Consider the following 26,475-nt stretch of genomic DNA (forward strand, 5'->3'; position numbering starts at 1 on the left):
CATTATTATTTCAGCAATGTGATAAATTATCAAGATGTAGGTCACCTAGCTGTGAGCTTAGAGGGAACATTGGTCTTACATGCTCCCCTGATGTGATTTATTTTTTTATTTTTTAGCGTATAGCTGGTGGAGGCCGAGCCCCAACGAGTCGATTCCTCGACTCTAACACGCTTGAGAGTCAACCAATGACTCTGGAAGTTTAAACTGAACATAGTTGACCAATTTTCCAGGTTGGGTCCATTGTATCCCATGGCCTATCTGTTTTCCATGGCACACCCATAGAGCAGAGGTATACTTCCAACCAGAGATACTGAGGTGAGCATGGATTGGAATAGTATGGAGGAGATGGAGAGTGAAAAGACTTATCTTTGATTTACTTATCTTTGCTCTTGCAACATTATTCATACCTATATCTTAATTTGTGTGAATTAGCCTATTAGGCAATTTTTTGTCCTTTGGGTACCACATACACAGCTGTACAAAAGAAATGAAATTTGGGAGTCCTGTACTTCTAAATAGAGCTCTGGCAATTTTGCGTTATCTTTACTACAATTAAAAGATCAAAATTTAAAATATAGGAATCAAAAGAGGCGCTGTTACAAAAACACATAAAATTTGGATTAAGCCACAAGTAGCCACAGTGACTGTTGACTGCATGCAGGAAAGCGCATGATATCAGTAGGCGTGACAGACTCGGGTCATATGAGCGTCATCAGCGGTTTGGGGCCAGAGCAGCGGTGACACCGGAGCGCCATGTCACCGGCCAGCCTGAACACGGTGCAGGATGGATGAGAGGAATTTAACCGCTACGACCCAGCCGTGACTGATAAACAGAAAGGTACAGTTGTGGCAAGTACAAAACCTTCTTTTCGGCGGCGGCGTTTTTCACTCGTAGCCATAATAATCGATAAGAAAAGTCGTGAGAGCATCGGAGCGTAAACTGTCAAGTCTGGCCCAACGTAACGCGCCCATTATCGGACAGCTAAGGTTTGTGGCGAGGCATCCATTATCGGACGCGTACCCGGCTGATGTGCTTCTTTCCGTTTTTTCGCCAAATGTGGACGGCGACTCAACACAAACAGCCAGTTCACGGTATTTAAACACGTTTACAAATGCGCATGGCAGTTTTTGTAACGATACACACCATTTTTGAAGTACAAAGTCAAATTGATCTCTGCTAATCGGAACCGATAAGGTGCATCACCCTAAGCTAGCTCTGAGCGAGTTTGCGGTCGCGGTTAACTAGTTGTATTTTCCATGCTCTTAAACCTTGTATGATTGGGCTCTGCTCTAGCCTATATCTTCATATTTTCAACAAAAGTTGTGGAAGACAGTGGAAGTGACGAAAAGCCAAAACAATACCGGGCGATAACATTAGCCGCGACAGGGCTTGGCTGCGTGTCCGATAATGCAGCTCTGAATGTTAGCTAGTTAGTAACCGCACCAAAGAAATAGAAAGTAGTACTGCAAGGCAAGCAAAGCTGTCATAAACATTTCGTGGCATTTTAACGACGTGTTTTTCAAAGTGTCTTAGCTGTAATAACCCTGGCTTAGACGGGTAATGTCAACTGTCAAGTGCTGTTATGTTGTGTTTCACACCTGGGGGCTGCTTTCCCCACTTCTTGGTGGTATATTAATCATATTTGTTGGTATATAAATCCTATTTATTGGCATGTAAATCCTGTTTGTTGGTAGGAAAGGTTTTGGATAATACTCAGCTAAGGTGTGTCACCTGAAGTAGCTCAAGTTTTGGATGGCATGGGTAAATTATTGCCCTGTAGACTTAACACCCTTGCTCTTAGATAGTTCAGACTGTGAATTAAGATAATGTTGGTGGAAATATAATGTTGTAGGCTTAGACCAAAGTCTGTGCTTCGTTGTTCAGAGGAATTAACCAAATCATGGTGGTTGAACCGCAGAAGAGCCTCCCCCTTTAAATCTTAGCCTTCTGCTGAAGTAGGCACATGACTTGGTGTGTGTGTGTGTGTGTGTGTCTTTCAGTGAATGACCACACACACAGAGAAGTGCCTCTTGCAGAACTCTGCTCCCTATAAAGATTGATGGGTTTACATGAGGTCAGTTTGGATCCTGGGCTGAAAATATATGGAAAGTCATGCAAATATTACCGCTGCCATTTCATATGTGAGCACTGTTCTCCCAGCTAGGATAAAGGCCCATTAGTCCTAAGCCACATAGATAGCATCTTGACTTTTAATTTGGAATGAAGAAGTCAGCTGTTCACTGCATTCACATCTTTGAACTCTGCAAAGTAACTTTTCCTCGTAAGTTTGGTGAATCTGAACCCTAATGGGCTGCAGTCTGCACAGCACACCACTGTTGAATGTTATTGCATTAGGAGTGTAATTTTCACCATGGCATATTATCATTATTACACTGCTTGGACGGGGGAGTAATCAAATATAGGTTCAACCATGAAATAATATTTCAAACTTGCAGTCAAACAGTTGAACCTCTATAGAAGACACGTGTACAGATGAGATTAGAACTGGGTATCACTGGATTTTTTTATTTTTTTTACTTCCATACTGGATCTAAAACACTTAAATTTTTTTCAACACGAAAGCACATCATTATCCAATATTTAGTTATTTTCTGTGTAACATTCATTCATTTAATCTACTTCCCCCAGTTAAACCAAACTGTGCTCAATTGACTTAAGAAAATGCCCTAGGTCAGTAGAAAACCTGATATAGGCTACCTTTTAGATACTTATTCCTTAAAATAAATATTGGTACCAAAAATGTCTATATCTTTTGTTTTTCAATGCCAAGCCCCAGCTATCCAAATCAAAATAACCTGATTAGTCAGTGATTGATTGGTAGGGAGGCGATCCTATCTCACCATGCTCCATCTCACTATCTACAGTGACTGATGGATCGATCCTGTAACGAAGCACTTTCTCACCCTCCTCCTCACATTCAGGCTGCTCTTGGGAAGCTTTCACACTTTCATCTCAGAGTCTGGTCTGGAATGAGGGTTGAATGATTGTCATTAGCCTAAACGGACACTAAACTGTTAAAAGTGTGTAAGTGCGGTGCCAGATTACATTTGCACATTGGTCAAAGAAGGAGGGTTAACCTTTTCCCCGGCAAATATTTTGGCTAATAGGATTGGAATTTCTCACTTCTCTTCATTCCTGAGTGGTAGGTTTGCAAGTGAATGAAATTCCTTGGATGCGTGGTGATTTGTAAAGCTAAATATTTTCTCTCTCTCTCTCTCTCTCTGTCTCCCCTGCAGGTCCTTGAAAGCATGAATCGTCTGCAGAAATAAGGGTGAGAGATTATTTTCGAATGAAGTCACTGTTTTTGTCGTTGGACGTTCTGACGCAAGGGATGAACTAGCGGCCAAGCGATTGGTCCTGTGATCGCTGTCCACGTGACGCACAACGCTGAACATTGCATGCATAACTAATATTGCAGATACTGTAGGAAGTTCATTAGTTGCCTGGGCTAATGAGCAGGCTGTGGCTGCTTAATTGCATTAGCTAGTTGACTGACTGGGTCGTTTCCTTGCACAAAATCCAGCCCGATCAATCAGTCCGAGTTGAAGTGAAAGTCAATTGAGACAGAAAATGGAACTTTCACTTCCCAACCACAACGTTATCTCGGGTCAAAGGTTAAAGATAAAGTCAATGTTGAACAAAATAAAGGAATACCCACGCACCGAATCTTGCTCCAAGTAAGCGTTCAGAAAACAGTGTTTCAACCTGGTGTGTTGTCATTTTGTCATACTGTCATTTTTAGTGTTATATTGCCTGATATAGACCCACGATAGGTTGAAACGGTACACAAGCAAAGCCAAGCTTACTCAGAAGAAGATTTGTTTTGTGGATATTATTATTCTGTTGATTTATCAAAGTTGTTTGTTCCCCAGGTTGCAGTGTTTCCCACATCGTTGGTGTCCTCAAACGCCCCGCACAGTCCCTGCTCTCCGCGCCTCGGCCCAGCCATGACGTCCAAGTCGTCTCTGCTGAAGGTGATCCTGCTGGGCGACGGCGGCGTGGGCAAGTCGTCGCTCATGAACCGCTACGTCACCAACAAGTTCGACACGCACCTCTTCCACACCATCGGCGTGGAGTTCCTCAACAAGGAGCTGGAGGTGGACGGCCGCGCGGTCACCCTGCAGATCTGGGACACGGCGGGCCAGGAGCGCTTCCGCAGCCTGCGCACGCCTTTCTACCGCGGCTCCGACTGCTGCCTGCTCACCTTCAGCGTGGACGACGGGCAGAGCTTCCGCAACCTGGCCAACTGGAAGAAGGAGTTCACCTACTACGCCGACGTCAAGGACCCCGACAGCTTCCCCTTCGTGGTGCTGGGCAACAAGCTGGACGTGCCGGAGCGCCAGGTGTCGGGCGAGGACGCGCGCCAGTGGTGCCGCGAGAACGGCGGCCACCCGTACTTCGAGACGAGCGCCAAGGACGCCACCAACGTGGCCTCGGCCTTCGAGGAGGCGGTGCGGCGCGTGCTGGCGTTGGACGACAGAGGCGAGCACCTTATCCCGACCAACACGGTAGACCTGCACAGGAAGAGCCAGTCCAACGCCTCCTGCTGCTGAACTGCGGCGCTGTGGACTCGATGGGTGGAAATGGCGTCTGGCTCTGATGCGTCTGCTGTTGCCTCGTGGGCCCGGCTGTGGTTTGTGACTCTGCTAAAAGAGGAACTGGTGTTTTTGTTCCGCACTGGTTTGTAACTCGGCTCCATGTCATACCCTCGGATTGACACTCTCTGTCACACACACACACTCGAGGTTCGACCGATATCAACTTTTGAAGGCCGATACCGATATTTCTAGATTGGAGTCACCAATATTTTGTGCCGATATTCAATATTTCTTTTTAAATTTGATCATTTTCTTGCCAAAAAATTACAAGTAATCAGTGTTTCTCACATTTTATTCTTGTCAGGGTGAAAAACCCTCTGAAACAGCCATGGGACACTAAAACTCTCCACCTACCTATTCAATGGTAGGGAAACTCTGGGATACATCAGGCCTTTAAATGAAGAATTAATTTATAAAAACATAATTAAACAATTAAATGAATACATAAAAATGTGCAAAGAAAATAAAGCCATAGCAGGTTTTATAGACGTTTTTATGTAGCTGTGGTCATCATATCAGAAGTGGACTACATGACTAGCCAATAGCTGATATTTATTTAGTACAAGGCCTATATCGGCCTGATATATCAGTCTAACGCTACACACACACACACACAAGAAGTTTACGTAGGTGTAAATTGTAGGCCGCTCAAAAAGCTGTCAGATTCCAGTTCATAAAGATGACAGCTACTGTAACTGTATTAATTAAATGACTATTGTGCTGCAGATTTCCTTCTGTCTGCCTTCCTCCCTCTAAGAGGCGGACTACTATGCTAATCATATCATCATGTAGTTGTACTAAGTAATGACTCATTTAGATGTTTTTTTTTTTTTTATTATTTTTTAAATAAACCACTATCACTGTCTACTCTGTTGGAGTGACTGTGCCAAACCAGAGATCTTATAAATGTTGCTGATTTGTAAGTTAAATCTTTTTTTTAAATAAATTACATTTTTATATCAGCAGCAATGCCATGATATAGGTAAGCTGGTGGTTTTCTAAACAAGAAAAGAGGCTGCCAGTAGTTGGTTTTTTGAAACAAATTAACCAAATTAATTCTGTAATTCTTTGACTGAAATGATGATGAAAGGCCAGATTTTCCCTGTTTCTAGACCAATCAAAGAATTATATTTCTGTTTTGGAAAAATATGAAGCCAATCAAAACTGAAGTGATCACATCATTGACAAAAGGTCTCTGAAAAGCTAAGGACCCCTATACTGATCCATGAGTCAGTTGTGTGCCTGAATTGAGAAAGACCACAAGCGCTTTTAAAAGGTGAACTGCAAATGCCCCAAAGCCAGTTTAACTCACTTATTGTTGCATTAGCTGTTGAATTTGCTGGAGTTTTTATTTCCTGTTGTAAAGTGTTTCCGGATTGCAAGGCTCTCTGCAGAACTGCTGATGTAAGATTCAAACTGACTGTAATTGCACTGCGGCCTGTAATGGGTAAAGTCTACATGATCTTCAGAAGCACCGATTCTTGTCAAATGACTACACTTTTTTTTTTTTTTTTTACACTTTAACTATAAAAACAGAAACAGAGAAAAGAAAACAGTCTTGTGTTATGTTTTCTGTGTTAATAAAAAAAAAAAGGAAAATCTCACTTCTTAGGTTATCAAGCCTTCATTAATTTGCTTGTTGAATAATATTTGTTATATAATCTAACAAATGTTGGTCTCTGTATCAATGGGTGATAAATCTCAAATCTTCAACAGCAGTACCCAGTTTGTCCACCTGGTGGCGTCCATATATAAATGGCTTCAAAGAACAACGCCCAGTTTGTGCCTGCTGCCTACAGTAGACAATACAACTGCATGGTCACGTTTACACAGGGACTGTCAAGTGATATTTATATCAGAAATATGATTCACATATTGCAGAGGCAAAGTAGGCTGAATGATGAATACCAGCATTAAATGGTGATTAATTTTCCTTAGTGGACTCCAGTTTGTAGTTGTGAACGTTAAAGGTCCAGTGCAATGACAATTGCATTGCTCAATTTCATGGTATAATTTGACAAAGGAGGTGTGAATGTTAAGTTCCCCAAATTATAACTGTCAGCACTGTGGAAATTTGACTAACGCCCTTTGAAAAACTCCCTTTGGTTTTCAACAGAATCAATTTAGAATTCCAACTACTTCCTGGTGGATATGATGTCACCTACACCCAAGCTTACACTGGATCTTTAAAGTGGCTATTGTCACCTGATTAGCTATGCATACTGTCGACCAATCAGAGCATTCATTAAAACCAGGGTGTAGGTGATTTGTTTATGTTGTGATAGTTACATTTCTACTACAGTGCTAGCTACAGATGTCAATATAAGTAATAGGTAAGTAGCTGTATAATGAGCAGGTAACTCGCTGTATATTGTCCTTTAGGAAATACAAACTCAAAAACCAAAACTTGAAGCACTTCAGAGACCAAAACACAAGAACGAGGCAGCAGACAACGGTGTCACGATAATAAAAAATATCGGTTTTACTAGAGAAGGTTACAAAAATCATCACTATATAGGAGTCATAGAACTATTTCCAACTTAAAAAATAAAACCATAATGAAACACCTACAGGGACTACAATGCCATCAAAGTACAATGGAGTTTTTCCTTTAGAAAAGAGTGGGGTGGAGAGAGGGGGGAGGGGAGAGTGGAGGAGGGTGAGGGTGAGGGAGGAGGAGGAGGAGGAGGGGGGGGCAAACACCGCCTACCATAGTTGTCAGTACAATTGACTACACATCACCTGAAAAACTGCAAAGACACAGTCATGTCTCCTTCATGCAAATAACGAGGAAACAACAACACCCTGACACGCATCGTCTTAGAGGAAATTGAAGTTTGCCTACATCAACCTGGCGGCAAAAAGCACGTATATCAAACATAACACACATGGCAATATAGTCCTTTTTTATACAGAATAGACAGCTGCACACATGGACGATACTGACATGCTTATCTCATGAAAGTTCAAAAAGTTGTCGTCATCTTCAGTGTTTTTGAGGGTAAACTAACCAGTGATGATCGATATATAGAATATAGTTCATGATTATTAAACAATATCTGATTATAAAATTAATGTATGAAAATTCCTGACTTGTTTTATTCATATAGTGTAAACATCCAAAACAGTCTCTGTGGCTCATATGACAGGCATGAGAGAGAAGAAAAAATAAAATAAAATAAAATAAAAAGTGACTTCCTCGACTTTTGCGTGGACGCGTCACTCGTTTGGCTGGCCGTCGTAAAATAAGCACAAAAAAAGTTCCATAAAATTATTATTTACCGAATCACAAGAAGAACTCAGCTGCCTAAAAACTGATAAAACGTTAAAATCAATGTCCATATTGTTTATTTTTATTTTTTTTCACATTTTAAAATGTATACGTCACAAGCACCTCAACCCATCATTATCATATCATGACTGCACTGTAATCCCTCTCACGACATATCATTTAAGATGTTACATTACAATTATTATATCAAATGCAGAACTAGTTATTTGAATGCTAAACACATATCCCAAAGGGTACATTTACATATTTGTGGAAAAATAAAAAGAGCATGGCAAAAAACATTGACCGTGTTCCCCCCCTTTGTTTCGGGAGAGGTGTTGAACGCGAGATCTTTTTAAGGGGGTGATTCGTCTATTTACAAGTGGACTTCATTCGCGAAAAAGGGTGAAAGTTTAGAAAAACGAGAGAGAGAGAGAGAAGAGGGTGTTTTATATTCCACATGGCAGTATACCGATTCTGTAAGGGAGAGTGTTTCTATGGTCTGGCTTTGGAACAGAACTGGCTAAAATCAGAATAATCATTTGGTTTGATACCTGAGGTGTATGTGTGTGTGTCACATGAGAAGACCAGACCAATCTATCCTCGATCTCTGCTGCTGTTCACGCCGCTGGTGATGAGTGAAGCGAAAAAACCACGAAGGTCTTTTTTAAGCTCTCGGTAAAAGTCGGCCACACCTCCGGTCTCAAAAAAGTAACTGTTAAAATCTTGGTGAATAATCCTTGAGATATCATACTACTGAAAATCTGTTAAGTAATTTGACGAGAAAGAGGGGGAAAGGGGGGCGAGAGGGAGTGCTTTGTGTGTGTGTGTGAGTGTGTGTGTGTGTTTTTTTTTTAAGGGACTTTTTCCGTTCTCCCTTTTGTGTTTTTTTTCCTTAAAATAGTGCAACAACGTATCGAGCATTACCAATAAAAAGTACCAAAGAGGATGGAGAGGAACAGTAAAAAGGAGAAAAAACGATGAGCGCAGAAAAAAGAAGAGAGAAAAGATCATAGTAGTAGTACCTGGCATACTTTTGTGTGAGAGAGAGAGTATTAAAAAAAACAACAACATTCGTACACATTCGCACAATATATTCATATTCATATATATATGCATATAAAACACCAAAAAAAAAAAAAAAAAAAACGGAGGAAGTTAGTTGCTGCCTGGCTTCCCTGGGGGTCAAAGCAGACAGTGAGCGAGTGGTTTTTTTTAGGCTGTTAGGAGCTGTGGAGCGAGCTGGCCGCTGGCTCGGGGGGGGGTGGGGGGTGGGGGGGCGTGGGCCGTCACAGCCGGGCCGCCGCCCCAAAAAAAGCATGGAGGGAGGAGGAGGAGGAGACGCTTCTGAACTGATGTACCTGAGCTCGACCGACACGGGGAACTCTTCCGATCTGAAGCACCTGCCTCCGTTTGGGACCTGCCGTCGCATTCCCGATCCTCGATTCTCTTCCCGCAACTCTACACGGAGGGGTAATAGACTTCGTACGAGGGAAGAGGATGGAGAATCGGGAGTTCGAAAGAGGGGGGCGGGGCTATCAAACATGACGGAGGTGGTTTGTTTAGACAGAGGGAGGGTTCAGGTAGTGGAGGGTGTTAGGGGTCATGGGTGGGGGGGTTAAGGTGTGGAGAGGAGATGGGGCGAAGGCGGAGAGGGAAGGGGATTGGTCTGTCCTTATGAGTAGGAGGAGGAGTTCTGGCCCTCCTTGGAGCGCGCCTCGGCCTCCAGGTCCTGGTCGTCCTTGGTCTTGATGTCCTGGTACTCGTGCGTGGTGACGGCGCCCTTCAGGTAGGCCCAGTTCGCCCCCAGGATCATCAGGTAGTGGATCTGAGGAGAAACCGAGAGTGGGAAGCGGAGGGGGAAGGGAATAGCGGGAAGGTGCGGGGTAGAGAGGGTAAGCAAGTTAGTGGGATTACTCACAGCCAGAGAAGAGTGAGTGAAATGGGGTTCCTTGGGATGCAGTCTAATCAAATGGGGGTCCATGTTGTAATGTAGATCTATTTGGGCACTAAAACCATCTGCTTTTTTCTAAAACTTTATATCATCTTGCTTGAGAATGCTCTAATTATAGGTGACCACCATGCAGTTCATCTGATAGGGACATATGGGAAGAGACAGACGGACGGTAAGATTAAACTACAATACCCAGCATGCATTTGGATAGACAAGCCTGCGAATCAAATGGCCAAATGTTCTTTCTGAGACGCGTTCTATGTCTGATGTCTGTACAGTACATATGCAATCCTGACAGTATACAAACTGTACTGTACATTGTGGCAGAAATTCAGTGCCATTTTCAACCAATTACATTCAAATCACGCTGAAGCCAAGGCTGACATCACTAGCATTTTGCCATTGTCTGCTCAATCACACACAGAAAGAGAGAATGAAAGACTAAATCAGTGTAACATTCAGGCATTTTCAACGTACTGATGTTTATGGAAAAACTTTGAATTTAGTATAACAGCCTGCTGATCAACAGGTACTGCACCCAACTTGGACAGGGCTACATAACAGAATTAGTAACTGAAATCCATAAATCTGCTACAGACCTGAAATACTTCACTACATAACCTTAAAGAAGAGATGTCAGCAGACAGATTCCTGTGGTACTCTGCTGCTTTTAGCCTGTTTCCACAGTTAGCAGCCTGCAGACTAAGGTCAACCAGGCCTCATCAATCAATTAAGCACAAAGTGTTACCCACTAAGTAAACTGATTGGATGGAGCGATCGGTAAAGGCCCCATGTGATGGACTCAATAACCTTTTGCTCTACCTACAACGAGACACACTGGAGCTGCATCTCCATTTCCCTGGGCACAAAACAAAGATGACTACCTCCTCGGTACAGTAAAACACTGTAAAAATAGTGACACACACACACACACACACACACACACACACACACAGGCAGGCTACAGGGCAGAATTCCAGCCCATAGGATGACATGCTCACAAACATGAGAGGCAGCGTTACTATGGCGACCGATAAGCACGCCATGGCAACATGCATAATTTCAGCGCATTATCGGTGGCATCATGAAAAGCTTACCAATGCGATGACAGTAGCACCGGCGCCGGCAAACGCAACGATGTAGAGATGGTAGGACAGGTAGAACTGTGAATGAAAAGATAAATTCTCTGTTAGTGAGGAGAGGAGAGGAGAGGAGAGGAGGAGAGGAGAGGAGAAGAGAGGAGAGGAGAGGAGAGAGGAGAAGAGAGGAGAGGACAACAGAGGAGGAGAGAGGAGAGGAGAAGAGAGGAGGAGAGAGGAGAGGAGAGGAGAAGAGAGGGGGGAGGAGAGGAGAGGAGAAGAGAGGAGAGAGGAGAGGAGAAGAGAGGGGAGGAGGAGAGGGGAGAGGAGAGGAGGAGAGAGGAGAGGAGAAGAGAAGAGAGGAGAGGAGAGGAGAGGAGGAGAGGAGACGAGAGGGGGAGAAGAGGAGAAGGGAGAGGAGAGGAGAGGGGAGAGGAGAGAAGAGGAGGAGAGGAGAGGAGAGGAGGAGAGGAGAGGAGACGAGAGGGGGGAGGAGAGGAGAAGAGAGGAGAAGAGAGGAGAGGAGAGGAGAGGAGGAGAGGAGACGAGGGGGGGAGAAGAGGAGAAGGGAGAGGAGAGGGGAGGAGAGTAGAGAAGAAGAGGAGAGGGGAGGAGGAGAGGAGAAGGGAGAGGAGAGGAGAGGACAGGAGAACAAATGAAAGGAAAGGAAAGGAGGGGATGAGAGAGGAGGAGAGGGGAGAAGAGAGGAGAGGAGGGAGGAGAGAAGAGAGAAGAGAGGAAAGGAAAGGAGAACAAAGGAGAGGAGAGGAGATGGGGAAACAGTGAGAAGAGAGAAAAAGAAAGAGAAAGTGGAGAGGGAAGGAAAGGAAAGGAAGAGAAATGAGGAGAGCAGAGAAACAGTGAGCAGAGAAGAGAAGAAGGAGAAAAAAAGAAAGAAAAAAAAGAAAAGGAAAGGAAAGGAAAGAAAAGAAGAGTTGACCCGTCAGCCCGGTCTCACCTCGCTGGTGTCGCAGATGTCTCCCAGTGTGGCTCCACAGGCTTTTCCTGGTGTGGCGTTCCAGGAAATAACACCTGAGGAACAGAGAGACCAAACCACTCAGGACTGATCTCACTCATCTGAGACCAGAAGACTCTCTCCTCCTCAGAGAGAGAGAGAGAGAGAGAGAGAGAGAGAGAGAGAGCGACTGAAGGATCATGAACAAGCCTCACATGAAGATTAAAGGCAATGGAACGGCTTGCCTGACGGAAAAATATGGGTCAGATTTTGATTCACTTCTTTAAAAACATTTTTCCAGACCTGAACATGTTTGTTTGTTTTGGGGTTTTTTTTAACATTTTTTTTTTTATTGTTTACCTTATTGATCTTTATTTATTATCCTTTAATTGCCAGTATAACATTTAGTAATTCTGTTTATAATTTTTATTGTTTCTTAAATACTACTAGTAGTACTTCTACTACTAGTACTACTACTACTACTACTACTAATAAGAATAATAATACAAATAAATCATTATTATTGTTATTTTATATTAGGAAACCCATTAATGATACAATTCATTGGTGTCCCTTGAAAATGAAAGTGGGAAAAAATATATCAAAACATGCAATCCATGATCAACTGTAGCCCAAATTAAGAAGGTCCACTGTGTGTTTTCTTTTTCATTCTGACCACACGTTTGCATATTTTGAAAGAACATTTCCTGTTTTCCTGCAGAAGTGGACCTGTCAGGTGTTGTGGAAGCTCCTCCCCTTCCCCTTTAAAAGAGGAAGGAAATGGCTGACACTTTGTTGACACCCCCCCCCCCCCAACCTGAGAGAACCACAGTGTAGACACTTGTTTTGGTACTTGACGTTCCGGATTAATAGGCACACCTGTTCTTCATTATTCATCACCAAAAAGAAAGAAAAGGAGCAACTAACCTGTGTGACGTACTTTGACAAAGACAATATGTCGAAAGGCATGCGCTTTTAACAATAAAGAAAGCTGTTTTAAGAGTAAATAAGTTGCAGTCTGTTTGGGAGTTGCTGTCCTCACTGAGAGAGAATTTTCTTCATGTTATTGAGACTCTTTGAGAAGAAGAAGGGACGTTTTGTTGCGCCGGCACAATACTAGAAGTTTAGTGTTCAAGTCTCCCTGTTCCACTTCCATCACCCAAACATTTTGCTTTACTTGATTTGATTTACTAAAAGGTGCCTGTGTGAGTAAATCAAAGACCATGTTCGCCAAAAAAAACACTATTTTTGGTGCGGAGGGGGAAACAATTATGAGAAACACTGGCATTACAGGATGAGAAATAAGACCATTAATAACTGAATTTGAGACATTTTAATACTTTTTATGACCTTAAGTTTCTTTTTAAGGACCCGCGTGAACCCTGTTGTTATTAATCGAGCCATTTTTTCCCCTTAAAACACTGATTCATTGACAAACTGAAGAGACATCTGTGCTTTTGTATTTATTTGTGCGGTTGGAAAAGGCCAACCTGGTGCCCCGTCCTGGCTGGGGTCCTGGCCCGGCACCACCACAACTATCAAGCTGGTAAATGTTGTTAGAAATTTAAGCTCTGCCAGCAATTGGAGTTAATGTTTTATACAGTACAGTGCAGTACGGCTGCCAGAGAAGCATATGTGATCCTCGCTCCACTTTCTAAGCAGGCCAGCTGTCCTCCAAATGTGGGTCACATACATTAGACCACCATACAGACAGATAGGCTGATATGCAATCACAGGAGAGTGTTACTCCACTGTAATACCTGCATGATGGAGGATTTTCATGTGGAGATTCAATCAAGTTCTAAATCATCTAAATGTTTTTTTTACCTCTTCTTGTATAGAATATCACATATAATCCAACCTGGACGGACACAAAAATGTAATTTTGTTTATATCAGGACTCAGGAAAGAATTACACACATTTCACTCAAAATACGCAAGGGATATATGACTATATTTTTTTTACATTTTACACATGAAAATGTGTTTTTGCTGTTTCCTTTGAAAGATTTTCCCTTAACTCCTATAACCACCTTTTTGCAAGCAATTTTAAAGATAGCTTCATTAGCATAAAGGCATTGCTTTTTGTATTTAGCTGATGACACACAAAGTAAACTGCTGTGTCGAGGCTGACAATCTACTCAGTAATGGTGTTGTTTGTTTATGGTAATTATACTAATGTGTGAAAATTAATCTCATAATGATTTGTTGATGTTAAAGGGAAAATCCATCCTAAAACACGAACTAAAACAGCTAGTGGCGATGTACCTTGCATTTCTGCGTCTATTTTTGTTGTTTGGTATTTTTCTCATTCCTGTGGATAACTGGCTAAATGTAGACAACGTGACGTCATGTTAAGATATTTGCAGCATAGGTACAATGGAGTTTGATAGCAGAAAATGTTTCAGCGATCTAAAACATCAGCGGTAAACGTCAGGTTTTGGTGTCAGTCCCTCAGAATCAAAGAGCGAGGGCCTCTTTCTAGAGCCGCCATTTTGCACCAAGAGACGTTCAACAATCACACAGGGAGAAATCCATCGTAGAAGAAGAAGAGAGACCGATTTCTCCACCGACAGCAGCCTCAATAGACCAGAATGCAATGCAGCCAGAAGACATGCCGCATTTTGAGTAAGGGGAAATGTAAGAAATCGCTAAATGAAGTAGAATTAGACGAGGCAGATTGAGGGAAAGTGGACGTAACAAAAAAGTAAATCACAAATAGATAACAAATGTATCTTTTTCCTGTAAAATGCTGCATGTAGCTCCTGTAACTACTGCAGCATGCTGGTGAGCCGAGGCGGAGCCGCGTACCGTACTGCCGGACGTCCACACAGAGCTCGGACAAGGTGAGGTTGGCCAAGGGAGACCTCATGGCGGCGCAGGTGTTCCACATGTTGAAGAAGAGGAAGACGGGGATCGCCGTGAAGCCGAAGATGCCGAGGAAGGCCAAGGCCAAGATGTAGGTCAGGAACATGAACTGGAGGAGAGGGGAGGGGAGGAGGAAAGGAGGAAAGGGAAGGAGAAATGAGGAGGGACAGCTTTAAATTCCCATGAATACTAAAATCAGCGGCAGAAAATGAGAGATTATGTATTTTCTCATCACGATTCTCGCCCCAAAATGTTGCATTGCGTCTCCAAAAAATAGGTTAACATTATTCCTTAAGGACCTCCGCCCACCACATACACACACACACACACACACACATAGATACCATATTTAAACTAATGTTACTGGACATCTGCAGTAATTAGCGTAATCAGGCTAGAAAGGACAAACTGTGCCAGAGTTCCCCTCAAGGGCTCAACTGGGCTTTTCTGCTTTTCTGTGTGTGTGTGTGTGCACCAGTGTATGCGTATGTCTATTTTTCTTATATGTGTGTACAATGCATAGATATGCAGAGGTGTGTGAACACTTTGATGTGGTGTGTGTGTGTGATGGTGTGTGTACACTCGAAAGACCGACACTGCACTATGACCCTTATCCCGGCTTGTGCACACAGCCTGAAGCCTTTTTTTTGCCTTTACTCTTTACTCTATTCATATTTTCAAGCCTTTAGAGACTTATGCTAGCCCACACACTGGAAAATAATATCCATCGAAGTCATTTCATCCCACACAGAGTCTTAAAGTCCTATTTTTCTTAAACCAAGTGAAAGAAATCTGCCAACGGGGAGATAATTTCATTTGTTTCCAATAGAAATCAACTTGTTTCATGAATTTTCTTTAATCTTTTTCCTGATCCTGGAAGAGTGAAGTGCCTTTAACCTGCTTTATTTAACGATATTGACATTTTGTTCCTAGAAAATCCCTGAAACAAGCGAACAAGTGGAGGCTAAATGGCTTGTTCAAATGCAGTGTAACTGGGGCAACGGGCTGATGTGCAGTGATAATCGACTGTGTGTGTGTGTGTGTGTGTGTGTGCGTGTGTGTTGACATACGAAGGCGGTGATGCAGCGTCCGCAGACGGTGGTCTTGAAGTCGCTCTGCAGCTCCTTCTTGACGGCGCTGGTGGTGTAGAAGCCCTCGGCCAGCAGAACGATGGCGTAGACGAAGAAGAAGGAGGCGATGCCGTAGATGATGTACTGGAGGATCTGAATCCTGCACACACACACACACACACACACACACAGACACAGACACAGAGAAAGACACATACACAGATACAGATAGACACACACATGCACACACACACACAAAAAGGAAGAGACAATATTTCAGCAAGATTGAACCTTAAACAAGTGTTAACACAAAACACAAATATTTGAAACAAATGTGTATTTATGTGTATGTGTATTTAACGTTTTTCAGCTTGACCACAATGCATTTATGAGCTTATCCAAAGGATTTTTGAAAGGGTTTCTTTAGCCCAAAGGTTGTAGAAATATCTCATCTTATAGCGGAACATGTGATCCTCCCTCATTTGAATTTACAACATGAAAATCCCCATAAATTAGAGTTACAAGGTTTTCACCCGAGGGCAGCAATGCGCCATTTAAAACTACAAGAGGCAACTCTGCACGGTGTCAGCTCCAAATGGCAGTGAGAAGAATCTGAACTTCGATACCCAGAAATCCTGTAATGTGAGATGTGAGGTCAGTAAACGTCACACGGCTCGCTCATGTTTAACAACCCAGCCGCTCTGTGATGTTTTATACCAAAGATACCAAAGAGACGAGAGAGGAAAATATCTAACATTGGTGAGTCCAGCTTTCTCTCAGTGCTGTTTAGGAGACAGTTTGGATTTCACTCTAAAAATTAGATTTGTCACTTACTGTAGACAGAGAAGTGTCCATAATTTGAGCAAACAGCATCTCAATTAGTGGAGATGGGACGCTCTCCTCTATTGCGGCCCCACTTTGTGATTTAGGCTGATAAAACAGGTGTATTTTTACAGAAAATCTCGCCAAGTGTGGCTTTAACAAATTATATTTGGTGGATGCTTTTATTCAAAACATCTTACACTTCAACTGCATATATTTCTAAGACAGGCCGTCCCAGCAGGAGTCGAACAAACCCCCTCCACCCTGACTTACACCATGGTGAGGGTGGCGTGGTCGCTGGTCACCCTGGAGAAGTGGTTCTCCAGCATGGTCAGGGTGCCGGTCAGCGCTACGTGGCCGCACCCGCAGAACAGAGCCACGCCCGAGAAGCACAGGATGGTGGCCACCAGGGAGGCGTAGGGCACCCCGCCCAGACACTTGATGCAGCACTCAAAGCATCCTGCAGGGGGAGGCAGAGAGAGGGGAATTAACCACAAGGCTTCTGTTGTCTTCCTTTGCTTTCATTTGAGCTGCGGTGGCCCTCCGCAGCTGGAAAAATAAGAATACAATGGAAATGCATCAGCTGGCCTTATTGCTCAGCCAGTTGGAGCACAAGTGTATCTGTGTCATGACAGCACTAAGAAGCTGAGAGAAGTAAATCATGAACGCTCGCTCCTTATGCAGTGCAGATTTGAAAGCGCATGATTGGTGTAAAACTGTTTGCAAACCAGTCTTATGTTTTTAAATGAGCAGGAGGAAGGTGGACTGAAGAGAGAGATGATGCTGGATAAAAAGGTTCCGATATGAAAAATTCACAATATGATTATCTTGACCAAAATTATCTCGATATACGATATTATCTCGATAATTGAAAAGATGAAAACTTTAAAAACGATACTGTAATACGCTCCAGTTACTTAAAAACTAATTTATCATACCAATCACAAGACATTTGACTATTTTCTTAAAAAACAACATGATAAAATGCTGGTTTAGCTTATAGAAACTGTAAGGACAGTTTTAACAACACAAATAAAAACCCAAATAACAGCATCTAAAATTAATAAAGTCTCAAATAAAGTGCTACTGACCTAGATCAACTTTAACTCAGTCAGTAACATGAATATAACAAAGATGACAGACGGGAGCCAGTTATCACGGCGGTGTCATAACCGTTATTGTTTATTACCGCGATATATAGTAACACCGGTTATGTCCCATCCCTACAGTGCGTACAACAGGCTTTCCCCCCCCTTTTTCTGTTTCGTTAAATGTGTTCAAAAACCTACGTGGAAGTTCAAACCGGTAAGCGGAATTAAGAAGCCGCCCGGTGGGACCTTCACCGCCGTGCTCGTCCCTCAGAGTCTACAAGAGAGGAACAACACTTCTCCCTGTCAGCCGTGTCAACCATCTAATCAGAGAAGCTCTCCCAGTTAGTGCGCGCACTCTTTGAGCCTCTGCCGGGAGTGCTGAATATTACATGTGAGCCGCTCACATCCAAACCATCTCCTCTAAGAAGACTTGTCCCTCCCTCCCTCCCTTCCTCCCTCTGCCTCCCTTTTGTCTTTAAAGAAACATTTGAAAACTTTTTTTTTTTTTCTTTCACCAGATTGCATGAATAACCCATGATCTAATTGTAAATAAATTATTTCAAAATAGATGACTTGAGCCGTTTTCTAGGGCACGGGGAGAAGTGACATGCAAGTGGCGCTTGTTAGGAGTCGAACCCCGCCAGATACTTCTTCTTCTTCTCTGGTTTTAATCAGACAGGTAGAAAATGAGAATAAGCCGGACTTGTGCTACTCATGGTACTGCTGCCCTGCATAATTTAGCATGGGTTTCAATACAATTTAAAAAATCTGTATTGAAAGAGGAATATGACATGATAATTGCAAGAGAGACTAAAGAAGAAGAGGCTAAAATTGACCTAATTTTCATTTTTTCCATCTTTCTACAGCGTCTCTCTCTCGTTTTTTCACAAAGTGACTCCAGAATGATGATGAACGATCAAAATTTGTCCCTTGTGTTCGAGCAATTTCTACCGAACGACGATGATGAATTCTGAAATTCTGTTTTCCATTAACTGTGGCGGCGCGTGAAGCTTCCCAGTGAGTCATGAGCTCGGCCTGTGTGTGTGATACAGGTACGGGAAATGGGTTTTTTTTTTTTTTTTTTGCTTTGTGTGTTGGCGATGCGCGCTGGATGGATCCTCCCAAACAGGCAGGCAGCTCCCATCACAGTCAAGAGGATAAAAGGAATGAAAAGGAGGGAAAAAAAAAAAACACATTATATCTAGCGCAAGAGTTGCATCTTATATAACGGGCGTTAAAAATAGCTCCTCCGGCAAAGCAGGAAGTTACTCTGAAAAAAAAGAAAAAAAAAAAAAGAATTGAACTGTCTTGTGTGTGCCACTTTGCTGTTTCCATGACAACCTGCTCCAATTGGCAACTCTGAAGCATCATTATTTCACGTTCAGACGTTTTTTGAATGTAAATGCCCTTTATTTGATTAGTAAAGCCTTGAAAAAAAATATGGATTGACCACAACACATATCCTGCAAATTCTCCCTCTGCGTGCGCGGTTCTGCAGAACTTTAGATTGATACTAGCTGTTAAGATTACACACACATGGTGCCAGTAAAGGTGCTGTGTGATATATATGTGGCGAAGGATCCTGTGATACATGAGAGATTCACTCGAACCTGGTGAGAAATCACACAGGCAGGAGCTGAGACCCCATGTCAGTTTGCATCAAGCTCAAACTAAATCAATAGCTTCTGACAGCCGATGAGACACTGAGAGATCTAAGTGATATCCGTCCAGATAAACCATCTCAGCTTACACTCACACACACACACACACACACACACACACACTATACTGGGCTTTCCCAAGCTTGGTTTGGGAGACACCATGAAAACAGGGTCATCAGACAAAAATCCTTACCGCAATAACAATGCAATTTACCGCAATTTGTTATTTTTGAAAAGAAAAACTACTTCCAGTCTTTTTTCTGAATTGCACAAAAGCCGCTGTGCAAGCCAGGCACAGCTGACACTGACCGGCTTAAAAGAACAGATTGATTTCTGCCCCCTGAGGGGTGAAGCATCACTGGTGCACTTGGTAAGATATCGTCGCTGTCGGGTGAAAACCTCGTAACTCCAATTTTGGTGACTTTAAGTTCAACTGAAGGACTACATGCTCCTCTATAGGCTGAGAAAATTCTACAACTCTTGGGTTTTTGAAGCCTTTTCAAAACCAAGTAGATAAATTAAAAAAATGCCTGGTGGTCAAGCGAAAGACAAGGCTGCTTTTCTTAGTTCCTGAAAAGTTGATGAGGTTTTCACCCGACAACAGCAATATGTTATCTGCACGCTCTGAAGGAATACCATTTTCTTGTATTTTAAAGGCCTTTTTTATTTTCTGACCCCTGAACTCCTTGCACACACTTGAGCGAATCAAAGCCGAGAGCTGAATCTAAGATGCAACTGTTCCCCTCCTAAGTGTGCTGCTGCTGATGAAGACTCATTCGTTGCGTAACGGAGCGGAGGCCCGTTGCATAATAGATCCAAATCCTATTAATGTTAATGAAGGAGCGAGGCTGGGGAGAGGTGGAGCTGATAAGGCCCTGAGCCCAGAAACAGGCCAGGCCACCGGGGGCTGAAATGGACTCACCGGTCGATTTGTGACAACCGGAGGGCTGGTAGGAGCCTCAGTGACACTCTATCCTGTGAAACAAGGTCCAAGGTCCATGTCATTTAGTATTTTAGTCTTGAAAGTGAATAAAATCTACCAAGCGGGTGTGATAATCCCACTTGTTTCCAATGCAAATCAAGAATTTCCTGATCCAAGTGACGTTATCTTGATACCAGCGGAGTGTATGTGTGCCTCATTTCAAGGTATTCATAGTATTCCCATGATGTCACATGCATTGCCCCTACCAATATGCTGCTTTAGCATACACACAGCTCATTGGCTGCAGCTGCCATTTGATTACAATCACCTGTTATTTTCAAGACGTGTGGTGGTGGAACAGAATACTTTGAATCGTCACTTGTTTCAAGAAAATCCTTGAAACGGCACTAGAAACAAGCGAAATTACCGGATTTTGTTCACTTGTTTTAAGAAAAACTGGATTTTTGAGATAAAATCCAAGCTTAAATGACTTGTTAAGACAGATATTTATTTGCAGTGCACTCTGTCCTCTGCCTGGCCCCAGCTTCATGGGTGAATTCACAGGTCCCTCCCTGGTTTTAAACAGTGAAAAGGCCCCTCATCCGGTCTGCCCGCGGCTACGCCTGCTGACTGTTTGTCAGCCGCAGTTTAAAAGTGCGCTAATGGGAAACAGACAGGCTGGAGCGGTCAGCCCCGGCCAGCCCTAATGGAAATCAATGGGCTATTCATTAGAGCAGAATTTAGGTGACACAGTGAGGCTGGCCCATCGCTCTCACTTCACCTCGCTCTGTCTCGCTACCTCCGTCTCTCTCTCCGTCTCTCTCTCTCTCCCTCAGGTGAAATATGACTGCAAGGCCACAATAAACTTACAGTGAGACAGCCGGGGTTCATCGGCGCGACCCTGGGCAGTATGTCACGCTCTCGTTATGATGCTGTATCATGTTACACACTCAGACCCAAGAGCCAATAGGTTATGACACTGTTTCTCAACCCAGATCCAGGGATTGTGTGGGACGTTCATGTGCATTAGTTCTAATATAATCTCTTATTTTGTATTTTTTAGGCTGTGTGGTGAAGGTGGCAATGCCGCTGCTTGCCAATATCCAAGAACGAAACGTTTGGGAAATGTTGTTTTATAGCGGCTTAGGTGAGCAGCTGAAAAGCCAACGATTTGATAGATGAGGGCTGCAATTAAGGATTAACTTCCCCTGCTGTTAAAGCCTATTCTCCTAACAAAAAAAGATATGTGATTGGAGCAGAATCGGAGAATGTTCCCCTGCTTAAATGAGGATTTCAGCTGGCGGCCGTGGGTGACAATCAAGCAGCGATGGTGGGAGAGAATCATAATAGATTCCTGCTCTTTTTGTTTTCTCTCTTTTCTGCCAGCGAAAAACGGCAAGAGTTTTCCTGACGGCGAACTCACCAGACACTTCCAGCACAGCGGTTCAGCTGTCAAGATACTCAGCCCACCGCTTTGTGATGCCAGGCCAGGAAAGAGGGAGAGAGAGAGAGAGAGAGAGAGAGAGAGAGGAGAGATGGAGGGATAAAGACAAAGAGCGAGACAATGTGAGGGAGGGAAATGAAAAAGACAGGGAGAGATGAAGACATGGAATTAGAAAGAGAGGAAGAGACAGGGTGGAGAGAGAGAGAGATGAATGTGAAATGAGAGGAGAGAGAGAGAGAGGGATGAAGACGGAGCGTGAAAGAAGACAAGACAATATGAGGGAGGGAAAGAAAAAGACAGAGGCATTTGAAAAGAGATGAAGAGAACAGGTGAGGGAGAGAAATGGAAAGAGAGAGAGAGATGAAGACAAGGAACAAGAAAGAGAGGGAGAGATAGAGCGAGGGTGAAGAGAAAAGAGTGATGAAGATTGGGAATTAGATGAAGAGAAAGACACAGAGGGATGGAGGGAATGAGAGACAGAGAGCGAGGGAGGACAGGAAAAAGCGAGAGAGGGATGAAGACGGAGGAGATGGAGGACAGAAAGAGACAGGAGGATGGAGGAAAGGGAAGAGAGAGATGAAAATGAAATGAGAGAGAAAGAAAGGGCAAGAGTAGGAGAGAGAGAGATGAGAGAGAGAGAGAGAGAGAGAGAGAGAGAGGGGGATAAAATCAGGAAACAAGGATGAAAGGGCAAGAAAATGTGAGCGAGGGAATGGAAAGACGGAGATGAAGATGCAATTAGAAAGAAAGAAAGAGACTGGGAGAGGGAGAGAATGAGAGAGAGAGAGCGAGAGAGGTAGAGGTGAACGGAGGGGAAGACAGAGAGAGAGAGACATCGAATGATAGACAGAGAGCAGAGAAACAAAAGGGAGCAAGAGAGAGAAGAAGAAGAAGAAGAAAGAGGCAGAGCGAGCAAAGAAGAAGAAGAAGAAGAAGAAGAGAGTGTGTAAGCGAAAAGCAGTTCTTGGCCCCGGGGCCGGCAAATAGCAGTTGCCATGGCAACGTGTTACCCACGACCCAGTTCAGTGGTAGCGTAGTCCTTCGCAGCCGCTTCGCTCTTCTCACACACACACACACACACATTTCACTCTTCACACACATTCACACACACACACATACACAAAAGTAGAGTGATGTAACCTCAATCAAAACCCAAAGGTTTCTAAACGGTGGCAGTCGACCCCGACCAAACCAATAAACACGCTATGTGGTCTAAAAGCATTTGAAGCAACGACAACAAAAGGTTTTCAATGGTATTTCTGAATGTAAAAAATTGGTTTTCAATGGTATTTCTGAATGTAAAAAATCGGTTTTCAATGGTATTTCTGAATGTAAAAAATTGGTTTTCAATGGTATTTCTGAATGTAAAAAATAGGTTTTCAATGTTATTTCTGAAGGTAAAAAAACAGGTTGTAGTAGGTGATGCGAGTAGCTCTATCCATATTCTTCGCTAAGGTGATCCGTTTTGTTTTTTATACAACTGGGTCAAAAAGAAATTCTACTGTTTGACATGAGCGAGAGAGAGAGAGAGTAAAAGATAGATGGGGAAGAGCGAGAGAAGAAGAGAGAGAGAGGCAGAGGGAGAACGAGATGGAGAGAGAGAGAGAGAGAGAAATAGAAATAGAGAGAGACTGAGACCTGTGCTTTTTTTTTTTTTTTGGCTGAAATCTTTTTTACTCTACTTGATACATTTCCAAGGGGATTTTGTGACTCACGCTGACATTATGCAACGTTACACGGCATCGACAGTCCTGGCAGTTAATGATTTGTCAGAAACTGTACAGCCAAATAGCACGAGATGATTATCCCCAAACTCACTACACACACTGCACATCTGGGAACTAATTACACATCTTTGTTAAAGGATAATATCTGTGTTTTTATAAGTTTGTGCCAGTCGTCTAGGTCGCCCCTCTCCTTTCCATTCCTCCTGGTTTGTCTGCACACAGTCAGCGTAGTTGGAGATATCAGCGCTCGTTTTCCTACTGCAGAAGAAGACATCTGCTGCCGTTCATTCTTGTACAGAGTGAAAAACAACTTCCACAGAGCGAGAGAATCCATCACAGTAAACACAAAGCCTTCATTTGGTTTTGTTTCCATTTTATTTAGAGTGTTTTCATATTAATGTGCGCGTGATTTAGAGGCCTCTCATTGGACCAGAGAATATTTCAGGCTCTTTGATTGGATGTCATGATGTAAACATAGGATGTAGACAAAACTTTTTTTTACCAATCGCTGACATTGTTTGTGGTTATACTTTACGCTCTGCTCTGGAAGAAATGGAAGTCTCCTCCAGGAAATAATCCCTCAAAAACATGTCGCCTCTAAAACTTTATTAGTCACATCCGTGCCTTTTTATTTGGGGTGTCTTCATTAGCCGGGACAGCAGTTAATGTCAAGCTAGGTTTGACATTGTAAAGTTCTCCTTTAATAGCAATTATTACTTGTCATCTGTTGATGTCTATATTACCTGATACACCGTATTGCTTTGGTACCATCGATTTCTGTCCTGTCATGCCTATAAAACAGATTTAAATATAACTGAGAGAAGAAGAGTGATAAAGAGCATTACATCGACTCTCCTGTCAGTTAATGATTTGCCATAAACTGTACAAGCCAGTGGCACAGTGTGATTATCCCCGACTGTTACTACGCTCAGTGCATCTGCCGAGGAATAACAGCGATAATAAAGCTTTGTGAATATTTCAACGGCCGGTCTGGTCCCTGCCCGGGGCGGTACTCCAATTTAGAAGCGCCGTATTCATTATGGGGCAATTTCCTCACAGTGCATTATGGGTAGATTCCCAGAAGAGCTGTGGCGGACCTACAAGGGAAAGAGAGCGAGCGAGAGAGAGAGAGAGAGAGAGAGCGAGAAAGAGGCAAGGTGTGGGAAAGAGAAAGAGAGGGAGAGAGGCGGTGTATCTCCTGATGAACTAATTCAAATGGCCGCCGCCTTCTTTAGATGAGTTGCAGATGAAAAAGAAGCCCCATCTGTTTGACAGGAGCAGACCACAACACACACACACACACACACACACACACTTGCATGAGCTGCTGTTGAGTGAAAACATTCTGACTCTAACTTCAGTGATTTTCCTGTTTTCACTTCAGCTGAAGGATTACATGCTCCTCTATGGGTTGGGAAAATTCTCCCACCTTTTGACCTTTTGAAACCTTTTTCAAAACCCCATTGGATAATATCAGAAATGCACTGAAATCAAGCTAAAAACAAGGCTGCTCTTCTTAGTCCCTGAACACACGAGAACGTAAACACAGGAATACACTGTTTTTTCCCCTGTTGCGGCGCTTGATGCACGATCAAGAGTATCAAAAGTATTTTCCACACCAGAGGAAAATACTTTTGAACACGCATTTCGTTTCATTTCAAATCATTTTCAACTCCGCTCCTTCGCTCGTCTCCCCTCCTCAGACGGAAACAGTCATCTGAAAAACAACACATTATCGGGGGCCGAAACGCTTTCAATAATCGGCTTGCTCGCGGTGTCGATCAAGACCCGACAATATGCTCCACGCCAGGTAAGAGGATCACGCCAGCGGCCATCACCGCTCCCAACCAGAAACCCTTTTTTTTTTTTTTTCCCACGGTACATAACTGACCCTAATCTTCTGTTTGTGAGAAACCCTTGGCTGGCTGTGCAGCTTTATGAAGGCCGGGGGGGCCACAAGGTCAGCATCTGCCCGGGCGTAATTGAGCGTTATGAAATGAACGGCTCTCAAATCCCGTTCTCTGCTGGGTGATCAATACTTTCATCCCACTGATCTGCAGGAGTTCAGGCTCGCTCCCTCCTGCTGTTCCCCCACCCATCCTCCACCCTGATCTCTCTCTCTCTCTCTCTCTCTCTCTGTGGCCAATCTGGGCTAAACTCTGAAAGCTGGGCAACGGACTCAACTCCCAAGACACACACATACACTAACACACACTCATACATATTGAATGTACAAAGAAATTACACACAATTAAATATACGGAAGCACAGATGGATCGTACACTAGAGGGGATGCTTGTGTACAAAATGCATTCACACACACACACACACACACACACACAGAGGGATGCAAACAAACAAACACACACACGCACAGACATAAATTCCTCATCTGGCATAAATTACTGTATAAGCCTGTTTACATGTTTGCATCTGAACCGCCATGTTCAGCGGCGGCGCCTCTGCATGCCAACGACATAAATCACAATCAGTAAAACTTTCACTCAAACATTACAAGAAAAAAAAAACGACTTCGGTTTGTTTTGCTCAATTAACGAACAGCTAATTGCTCACGTTTTCTCTTAAAGACCTAAATTTACACTCCGCGACATCAAATATTCACGCGTTCTCTCGGCGAGGTAAGGAGCATTTCCTCGTCTCTGCGCTCCTACTTATCTCCCGGTGTGTGAAGGCCGGCTGAGCTGCAGCTGGAGTGCTTTCACACTCCTCCGCTGCCTGGGAGGAGGAGTGCAGCGTAGTGAGGCATCGCTCCTGTTCACCAGGCACCAGATTCACCTGCGAGGGCCGACTACAGGCAGAGCTGCACTGCGAAGAGTTTCATTCGCTTTGAGCAAAATGATTAATAGCGTACAATTAAAACAAATAATGGCACTTTTTAAAGGATTGCGGTTAAGTGAAGTCCTTGTTTGAGAGCGTTTTCACAGGATCGATCCTCTGTTTTTAAGCAATAATGAATGATAAAGTTGAGAT

At 43.3% G+C, this 26,475-nt stretch overlaps 2 protein-coding genes across 2 annotated transcripts in view; one reads left to right on the forward strand and one right to left on the reverse strand.

Moving 5' to 3' along the window:
- Window positions 1-737: 737 nt before the first annotated feature.
- LOC139926109 (ras-related protein Rab-9A-like) lies at window positions 738-6,165 on the forward strand. Its single transcript, XM_071917704.2, has 3 exons — window positions 738-838; window positions 3,259-3,293; window positions 3,895-6,165. Exon 3 carries the CDS (start codon window positions 3,970-3,972, stop codon window positions 4,573-4,575), a length of 606 nt encoding a protein of 201 aa, XP_071773805.1. The 5' UTR covers window positions 738-838; window positions 3,259-3,293; window positions 3,895-3,969; the 3' UTR covers window positions 4,576-6,165.
- A 3,057-nt stretch (window positions 6,166-9,222) lies between these two features.
- Window positions 9,223-26,475, reverse strand: part of LOC139926102 (neuronal membrane glycoprotein M6-b-like) — a 28,274-nt gene continuing 11,021 nt past the window's right edge. Inside the window, exons 2-7 of the mRNA XM_071917692.2 lie at window positions 16,913-17,099; window positions 15,818-15,977; window positions 14,691-14,856; window positions 11,883-11,956; window positions 10,943-11,008; window positions 9,223-9,719 (exon numbers count right to left, since the gene is read on the reverse strand). Of these exons, the coding sequence (XP_071773793.1) occupies window positions 9,567-9,719; window positions 10,943-11,008; window positions 11,883-11,956; window positions 14,691-14,856; window positions 15,818-15,977; window positions 16,913-17,099 (806 nt within the window). The 3' untranslated portion in view covers window positions 9,223-9,566. The remainder of the gene's footprint in view (window positions 9,720-10,942; window positions 11,009-11,882; window positions 11,957-14,690; window positions 14,857-15,817; window positions 15,978-16,912; window positions 17,100-26,475) is intronic.

The sequence above is a fragment of the Centroberyx gerrardi genome, chromosome 21, assembly GCF_048128805.1.
Source record: "Centroberyx gerrardi isolate f3 chromosome 21, fCenGer3.hap1.cur.20231027, whole genome shotgun sequence".
NCBI classification, from domain to species: Eukaryota; Metazoa; Chordata; class Actinopteri; order Beryciformes; family Berycidae; genus Centroberyx; species Centroberyx gerrardi.

What these genes read in the sequence shown, in the direction of transcription:
- LOC139926109 (XM_071917704.2), top strand. Translation starts at nt 3,970, where the DNA reads ATGACGTCCAAGTCGTCTCTGCTGAAGGTGATCCTGCTGGGCGACGGC.